Source organism: Odontomachus brunneus, unplaced genomic scaffold, assembly GCF_010583005.1.
Source record: "Odontomachus brunneus isolate Ranch 3 - 2012 unplaced genomic scaffold, Obru_v1 Obru_scaffold_007, whole genome shotgun sequence".
Taxonomy (NCBI): domain Eukaryota; kingdom Metazoa; phylum Arthropoda; class Insecta; order Hymenoptera; family Formicidae; genus Odontomachus; species Odontomachus brunneus.
Window position 1 is genome coordinate 556,110 of NW_022639457.1, and position 9,560 is coordinate 565,669.

A 9,560-nucleotide genomic window follows, 5' to 3' on the forward strand; every position below is an offset into this window, starting at 1 on the left:
GTGTGTGTGTGTGTGTGTGTGTGTGTTCAATATTTGTATATATATTTTGTGTAAAAAGTTTAAACATTTATATTTTAAGGCCAAAACAATAAGAATGTCCAGGACTAGGGATGCATGTCCGGGTATTGGTACCTTATCTCTCCTCGTGTAAAGTTAACCTCCCTCTTTCGAGTATCTGCGCGTTTCCACCGCAGTTTTGTAAACTGCGATGGCCACTTCGCGTCAAGTTTTACATCTGCTTGCGCTCCACTTACACGAACACACTGAAATTCGTCAAAGCCGCACGTGCTTTGTTTCGTGCGTCCAAAGATATACGATGTATTCTATGGGAAACATACCTCTCCATGCGTGTCCCTCCTACCGTCCGGCGTGTTTTCAGGTAAGAAGTAGAGGCGCAAGGACGCCAGAGGCTGATTCGGCCCACGGCTGTCCATCCACAGCAGCTGAAGCTCCCCGATGCTGACGAGGTCGGCATCGCTCCACAATTTCGTCAGGAAGAAACTGCCGAGACGTAGGACGCGGCCGTTACCTATCCTCACCGCCTTATAAAATGTGTAAGGGCCGTGGCTGAAGCAAGCACCGCCCAGCAACTGCAAAAACGCAAAGGAAAAGAGTCGGTCGATTATTTATGACACGGTTTTCTGGGATAAAAGAAAGCAATAAAAAAAAAAAAGAAAAACAACAAGACACGCGGAGAACGCGTGCGCGACGTCGCTCCGCGATCCCGACGCGAAGAGAAAGTTCAGAAGCGAAGGGATAGCGGGGAAGTTTTTCTTCAAAGCACGCAAATTATGCGCTCTCTTTTTCCCGTATATAATCTCGCACGTGCGATTAATATTAATACCGATAACGCGGCCGCTCTCGCGGTACATGTCATTTAACATGTAGTTATATTACCATATCATTAGTAAAATATTATAATTAACATAAATTAATACTTAATGAAATACGTTTGAATATTGAAACGTATTACGATGTGATATTAATCGGGTATGTACGTGGATACACCGATATATTCCAACCGTCTGTGCCCCGGGGTGGTGCGTCGCTGCGTGTCCGTGAGTACGCGATGACGGACGCGAATTTATATTAAAAATGTAGCGAGTTGATGCAGCGCGCGCGCCCGCGCGCGCACGTGAGACGAGCGGGGTGGGATGGAGTGGTGGGGTGAGGAGGGAGCGGGAGGGCGCGTCGAGAGATATCGCGCGCGCGCGGTTTAACCGCGGGGAGAGATATTCGTTCGAGAGACATTTTTCGAGCCGCGGCGAAAGCTCGTTCAAGTCGGCTTTTAAAATACCATCCCTCCGGATGGTACGGCCGACCATCGCGAGAGATTCGCGGTTCGCGGCGGGGGATGAGGTCGCAAGGGAAGCGCGCGGGGGTGGTACGCCTCCCTAGAGGGTATTTGCAGCATACCGCAGAGCGACGACACACACACTCGCGCGCGCGCGCACGCACACACGTAACGCGCGCCGGATGAACCGATCGCGGTAAAGGGGGCGAGGGAGAGAAGGGGAAAACGGCGGAAAATCTTGACGTTCAAAGTGGCGCGCAGGTTTACCGACGCGCGCCCGGGGGTCGCTTCAAAATCCCCCGATGCTGACCGTGACCGACACGTGCAATAATAAAGCGCGCGCTCGCAGAAAATTAATTAAGTCGCGTGGAAGCGACGCGCGCAACGGCAGCGTGAGACACGCGCGTTCGATAAGTGCGAGGAATCCCTCGCTCGGCGGAAGAATGCGACGATTATTAATTTGCATTCGCGGCGGAACGCACGAGAGACGAAAAAAATTAAGCTGAGAAAAGGAGGAGGAAAACTGACGAAAAAAGCACAGGACACGAGCGTTACGAGGGACCTGAGTTTTGCATAGAGTAGTTTCTCCGTTCCTCCTTCCCCGCTCTCTTTTCTCCTCCTCCTCTCTCTCTCTCTCTTTCTCTCTCTCCCTTGTCCTAGAAAAACTACTTATTATTCAATGAGAAAAATGTTTATTATCCAGCCGCTGAAAAAAATTCTGCAAACGAAAGAGCAAACGAACCGTGCGCACGGCGCGTACAGTCCGGCGCATAATTCCCACAGTACAAAAGCGCACAGTGGGACTAAATAAAATTTAATGTTTCAAAGGAGGTCACTGGTCCCGAAATTTGAACTGATTCCGATACTTTCTTTTTTAATGAAAGCCGGTGATAAACTTGAAACAACTATGTTGAAACAGATTTTTCGTTTCTCTTTTCTCAACTCGAGCATGAAGAAGTTAATCTAAAAATTTCTTTTCAGTGAAATGACTACGATAAATGCACAATCTCGAAACTTATAACTTCGAGAACCGTAATTAACAAAAAGATCGATAACAGAAATAATTTAGTCTTACATAATTCGGTAGCTTTTGTTTGCTAAAATCTCCTGGGTACTATTTCCATTAATCACATTTGTTAAGTTAATATGAGATTTGCTGAGTCCATGTCAGTTTGTGTGACTCTTTTCAAGCTCGTTTACAAACTCGGAGTGTGAATATTGATATCTCAATATCAACATGCGTGCTTGATGAATCAGATGAGATATGACATGAGTTATCTACCGAATGATTAAAAAGATTTCTGAATCTAATTTCCTTCGTATAGCTGATTCAAAAGAAGGAAGGGGAGGAGGAGTAAAGCGAAAGACAAAAATCTCACTCGACAGAATAGTTCTAAATTTCGTTGGCTTCCGGTTAAAGAACGATAAACATCGAAATCGGTTAACATCTCGAAACTGTAGCCTCCTTTGAAACATGAGATTTCATTTGACCCTACTGTGCGACGGCGGCGGCGAACAGCAGCTCCCCTTGCCCCTTGGAGTTCAGGATCGCCCTTTCTTTTTGCTAAGTATAAGATTCAACCGTCAACGCGTGTGATTAACGAAGCACGCGCTAAGGGAGGAGAAGCAACGCGGTTCCACAGCGGCGCGGCGAATGCCGCGAGAACTCCCGCGGGGAGGAAGCGCAGCACCGGCGCGGGTGCGCACGTGTTGCATGTACACGTACATATCAATCACCGGAAATCACTCTGTAATTGTCGACGCGAACTCCGCAGTTAGCGCGCCCGCTTTAGCGCCCGAAAGTTATCGCGGAGAACTTCGGTATATCGTAATAGCGGAATTAATCGGCTTCATCGTTCCATCGCTAATTACGTTTCCAGCGGCTTTTGCGCTCGCGGGCTCACATTGGAGTGCCAACGAGAGGCGCGCATACACACACACACACCCACACCCACCCCGCTGTCACAGCCCGCTCTGTTGTGGGCGCGTTTCCTCCTTTCTTCGCGCATCCGACGTACGAAGGACGCGGCCAGTGTGTCCGCGAGCTTTCGCGGCCAACGAAACGAGATCGCCGTTGTTAATTCGGAGTGCATCGATACCGTGCGTCCGAGGAGAGGAAAAACACGACGAGACAAGAGGGCGGAGAGCGGCGGTGCTCTCCGCGCGCGCGCGCGCTTGTGACGCGGACTGTACGGGCGTCTGCTGCTTTGCAGCGGAAACTTGTCCATTACTCTCTCTGCTTTATTTGTCCGGGCGAAATTTCAAATGGATCGGATTTGGACGTAAAAGAGACAGGCCGCGCAAAAGATCGATGCTCGAATATTCAGCGGTGGTACGGGCCGCAATTTCAGTCGCGCGACGTCGACGTTGACGTCGGCGGAGAGCCCGCCGCGATTTAAATCATCTTTGTGCAATTAAAGCCCGTACGTCGCGACGACGTAACGCATGCCACGGCGATGTATCGGCCTCGCGAAGGAAAGATGACTCTCAAGGACTCGCTCGCCGTCTCGAATAACAAGGTCTTTAATTGCCGACTAAGTGAATTCGATATTGGGTCACGTTGTGCGCGCCGTCAGTGCGTTGTCGCGCATTCGTTTGTCCGAATGTCGCCAAAGGTAAGAATATCAACGCCTAGACACTGATAAAAGTAGCTAGTATCTAACTATGGAATTCTTATTGTTTCGGACATTACATACGAACATCTAAAATTTCAATATCGAATATGAATATACATACGCTGAATATATATACGTGTATTCTAATTTTTTTGAAAGTTTAAATAATCGTATTTAAGGACCGACAAATAATAAAAATGTTCAGAGTACCAATGTCATTAGTGCCCAGCCATCTCGGCACTTTTGTCTTACAATACTTCTAAACTAATCTAACTTAACCTAATCTGACGTCCTTTCAAGCAGTATCCCCGAGCAATAGGCACGTGAAATTGTCGGCAAGTCGCACAAATCGACGAGCGTGCCGCGACGAGAACGCCGTTCGCGCTATCAATCGAGCCCGGTTACATAATTGAATCAATAAAGGTACCTCGGCTCGCCACTAGTCGCCGTGGAATGAGCACCGCTGCCATAACTATTTCCAATGTTTTAAGGGTACAGTCGCGGCCGAGAGTTCCGAGTCTCGGACAGGGCGGCATCCGCGAGCCGCAACGCTGGTATTTATAGCGTTAATCTCGTTTCTCCGCCACGCCGCGCGCTGCACCAAAACCCACCGCCATTGATATCGTGATCGCGCATCTACACGACGCTCTTGTATCTACACGAACAACTGCATTCGCGCGAGACGCGCGCGCCCGCGCAGACTCGCACGCCAACTAACGTGCGAACGTTTCACTAGGCGCACGCGCGCGCGCGCCCACGAATTTTCGAATAGATTTTCACTATTATTATTTATCGTCGCGGACGCCAATTACACATCCTCCCCCATCGGGAGCCGCTAAATATTTTATCACGCGCGACGCACAATGGCGCGTGCATTATTCAATAGACACTGACGGCCGTGCCGCCGCGGGGCGCTCTCTTTCCGCGCGAAAACATTTCCATCGCGTAAATAAATGTTCGTCGCGAAGCAGAGACGACGGGTGAGTCGGGGTGCGGGTGGAGGAGAGGGGAGGCGACGCGTTTCGTGACGTTGTTTCTCTCATCGTTTATTATTTTTCGACGCTGGAAGAGCGAGCGAACAGACGGGCGCGTATGCGCGCGACGTTCGGCATGCGTCGATTGTTTAAAAACAAAAGGGACGGCTCGTGGTGCACGCGCGCCGACGTCTCGTTCGCGTAATTGCCGGGTCGGTGAAGTGATTCTCGGGAGCGGGGGGGGACGCGCGCCGTGTGCGCTAATCGCGTGATCGCCGGCCGCGAGCGTATCGCCGCGAGAACCTTCGCGCCTTCACGAAAGCGTGAGTCAATCTCAAAAGTGTATCGTACACACAGAGTTGTTTGTCTCTCTTTCTCTCGCTACGTACACATATGTATACGCGACGCCATGATAATTGTTATCTTTGTTAATACGCGTGTTGCCCCCGCCCGCCCGGCGGAATACCGTAACATTACGCTCGGGACCTTTGTGTGCTGCTTTATATAATGATCGCTGCCTGTTTTCCGCCTGTAATAGAGGAACACTCCGGTTGACGGTGAGGAGGGGAGAGAATGAGAGCGAAGAAGGAGGTGACGAGGATCGAGGAGAGAGAGAGAGAAGAAAAAACGTCACGTAACATTTTGAGGCCACCGAGTAGAATAAATATATACATATATATATATACATATACGTATGTATGTGCGCGTATAGTGTAAACTTTTTGTTTTTCTTCGAGTCAACGATGTTCATGATCTTCCTCGTCGTTCTTGCGCGAGCGACGAAGATACATATCGAGGATGAGGATAAGAAGAGGCAATACGCACTTACTTGAATTCGAACTGATTAAATTCCAAAGAGAGACAGGGCATAGAGACAGAGAGAGAGAGAGAGAGAGAGAGAGAGAGAGAGAGAGAGAGAGAGAGAGAAATAGGATATGTCATGTAATATTTTAAGATCATTAAATCGAATAATACACAAAACGCATGCTCTTAACCGCATGCTCTTTTCTTGTAGCATCAACGCGTCCCCATTGTATTCCCCCCCTCCAGCTCTCTCTCTCACATAGCATGAAGTCAATATTATTATTACTAAGATGTTACTATAGTATCTCAGTAAATTGAATTTCTTTGCAGGGGAATGCAATGTTGCGGTAATGTTCTCTATCAGAGAGCAGCACGTTAATACTACTGCAACGTTAGCTTAAGATAGTAAGGTACACATGGATAGACTTTCACGATTATCACGACGTGAGAGGAAATCGATGATGGAAACTTTACGGTTCCCTTAATTACATTTCTCAAGTAAATATATTGTATTGAATTAACTTATTAGATTTGTGCATCGTACAATAATGTGAATTTCTTGATGCAGCAATAGATTTATGTAAAAGTTACATTGAGATTTTCGTATTACATTTAAGGCTCCTGGCCTCCCGTATTGTCTATCTCTTTTTAATGACGTCAAAAGCGAGAAAATGCATGCTAAAAATTCTTGCAAAATACGTTAAAATAAAGATATATATCCATAAAGTAACATTTGCAATCGATTAAACAAATTTGTAAGATATTCCGTGCACTCCCCTTTTGCTGTAACAATCAATAATTTATTGTAAATTAACCTGAATAGAAATAGACGAAGAAATAGGTTAAGAAGATGAATTGTATGTCACTTTAATTTATGACAAATTATTGATTAGAACAAAAGGGGAGTGCACGGAATATCTTACAAATTTGTTTGACCGATTGTGCAAATATTACTTTATAGATATATATTTTTATTTTAACGTATTGTGCAAGTATTACTTGCACGATTGTGCAAGTATTACTTTATAGATATATATTTTTATTTTAACGTATTTTGCAGGAATTTTCAGCATGCATTTTCTCGCTTCTGACGTTTATTAAAAAGAGATAAACGATGCGAGGGGCCAGCAGCCTTAACACGACGTGTTGTTCTTGGGCAAATTTTCATCATTCCTGTCATATTTTTATTTCGTCATTACGTGATAAAAAATGTGAGTGCAATCTGATCAGTCGTTAGGAAGCCAGCACTGCTGAACTTCGTGATTTAATACATTCAAAGTTGCTGTGAAGTTACGTACACCGGTCTATCGGGATAGTTGTGTCTTGATAGATATCAAAGTGATGTTAACTTAATCACAAGGCAACCTTGAATGAACCATGAGAAGCTTGCATTAATGATCCAGAGTTCGGAGTTTATTAAAAGTCTCGGAAAGTAACATCTTAAGAGGACATGATAACATCGCCACCATCCTCCGCGACATAACGAAGAGCTTCTTGAGCTTGAGATGTTGGCGCGCAACAATATTATGCTCCGCGCCCGACCGAGGAAATAATGTACGCGACAAAAAACTGAAAGCAAGACGCGGAATTAATCGAACGCCGCTTAATTGGCAGCGTCGAGCGCGCGTGCGAATGGCGAGCGAATATGTTGCGAACATTGCGCGCTTCAACGATCCAGAAGTCGTGTCCAGGAGTCGCGAGGAATACGAGGAAAACGCTGAGCGAGTTTCCTCGTAGTGCAGAGCTGCTCTCGACACGTGTCGTATTCGTCGTTGATGAGAGAACACGCGCGCGCGCACTCAAAAAGAAAGAGGAGACGCGGAAGACGAGTTGGGTCGCCGCGCGGAAATTAGTAATCGTCTGGCCATAATGCGAATAAATCACCGACCGATCCATGGCTCTTACGTAACTCGTGTATCGCCGATACGTAATCGCGCAAACGTATCGGCGAGCGTATCACGCGCGATCGGAGAGAGGGTACATGCGTTATCGGTTATCAAAATATTTGCCCATTTCCATCGACGGAAAAGCAACGCCGACAGACAGGCGGGGGGAACCAAGTAGAGCGCAGGGAGAGGGAGGACTGCCGGCGGCGGCGGCGGCGGCGGCGGCGGCAGTGGCGGCGGCGGCGGCGGTGAAAAACAGCGGGAGGAAGAAATAGAATAGCGCGAGAAAGAGGCGAAACCAGCGAGTCGCGAATAGCGCATGCGCGATCGGCACTTTGCTCGCGATCGACCCGCCACAAATGAAAATCGCCGAACGCAGAGCATCTCGCAAAGTGACGTCGACCACTGACATTTGAGGTATACTCTGCCACGATTGCAAAACAACGCGCGGTTCGCGTTACATAATTAACCTTTTCCGTGTGTGTGTGCGCGCGCGTGCGCGGATCGAGTCGCCTCCTGAGTGTCGCCGCTCATCCCGAGCGGAAAGAACGCGCGAGGATCGGCGAGGAAAAGCCGAGAGCGCAAGCCTAAGGCTTCGAAAAAAAAGACCGGACGGGATATGGGGCAATGCTCCCCATGGCCCCGCTCGGCCCCCGTCTCATTGTATACTCTCGCCGCGTGTAATCGCATATATACGAAGCGCTGCCCGGGCCCTCCGACGCCGCACTGACTTACCGTCCCTCTCGATCTCTCTTTTCCATTTTCCCTCCTTGTTACTGTGTCTATATCCCTGCCCATCTGTCTCTCTTTCCGATGATGTTCCTCCAGAACTCGTCGTGCGCTCTCTCTGTCTCTCTCTCTTGACGGCGAATGAGTTTTGCTAACCATTTCTAAAGCGTCTGTCACAACGAGCGTGAATCACCGCGCGTCGTCGGGGACGATAGTGGGAGTAGTGACGATGTATGCGGAGGAGATTATTAAGAAATGCGAGTCCGATAACACAATGCAGTCGTAAATTCGACGAATAGGGAAGTGCTCTGATTTTCGACGACACAATGCCGTATTATTCGTGCGCTCCTGCGACGACAGGCGTTGCGAAAGTCGCGCGAAAATTCTCCCGAATGCCTAGCCCGACTCATTATCCCGAAAATTATTCATTATCCCGCCGAAGACGCACGATAAGAGAGCAGACGCGAGCAATCTATGACACAACGAACTAGAAACGCGGAAGCTGGCTACTCGATTACACCCTAATTACAGACACGTATCTATTGTTGCGGCGCGACAATTGAGCACCGATACGTGGCTAATGGCTACGCCGTCGAGTCGAATTGCATAAATTCCAGCAAATTGGCGCGCGATTCTCGCGAATAATGAGCGGCTCGAGATGGCGAGATAAGAGAGGAATGAAGAGGCGATATCGCGCGACGCTCTCCGCCCCCCTTTTGTCTCCCATCCTCCGAAACGAGGAGGAGAGCCGCGGATACTTCCGGCTATCTTGCCGCGCGCGCGTTGGTTTTTAATTAAAACTTGCTCAACTGCCCGCCCGCTCACTCGCTCGTTCGCTCACTCGACTGTGTAGTGTGAGCGCGCCTTTAACCCACGCTGCACGTGCACACACGTCGACGCGGAGGGTCCCCCCGTGTATCCATGTTCGCCCCTCTTGTATGCGCGCATGAGAGAGTGAGTCACACATACACACACGTGCGCGCGCTCGCATGCATACGGAGGCACACACGTGAGCAATACAATACACGTGGAATTTGACTCAGGTACGTCGCGCGCACACAAACGCGGCACGGCTCGGCGCGAATCAACGGACGGGCACACACTTGACTCGTCAGCGCGCATCACCTCGCACAAAGCACCTCGCAGGCATTTAAAGATTTCATTTGGTCGAACACACTGCGCCCGTGTCGCGTTACGTTACGTCTCGTGGCGAGAAAGAAGCCCAGTTCTGCGGGGGCATCGTCAGCGGAGATCGCCG

General features: G+C 48.8%; 1 protein-coding gene across 4 annotated transcripts in view; it reads right to left on the reverse strand.

The window, feature by feature from the left end:
• Nucleotides 1-9,560, reverse strand: part of LOC116853882 (AT-rich interactive domain-containing protein 5B-like) — a 239,455-nt gene that overhangs the window by 197,258 nt on the left and 32,637 nt on the right. The window contains exons 1-2 of one of the 4 annotated variants that reach the window (XM_032835183.1): nt 8,309-9,492; nt 339-590 (exon numbers count right to left, since the gene is read on the reverse strand). In XM_032835183.1, the coding sequence (XP_032691074.1) occupies nt 339-590; nt 8,309-8,461 (405 nt within the window). In that variant the 5' untranslated portion in view covers nt 8,462-9,492. Of the gene's footprint in view, nt 1-338; nt 591-4,336; nt 4,566-8,308; nt 9,493-9,560 lie in introns of those variants that run through there. The other 3 variants (XM_032835182.1, XM_032835185.1, XM_032835184.1) reach the window with 3 other exon arrangements.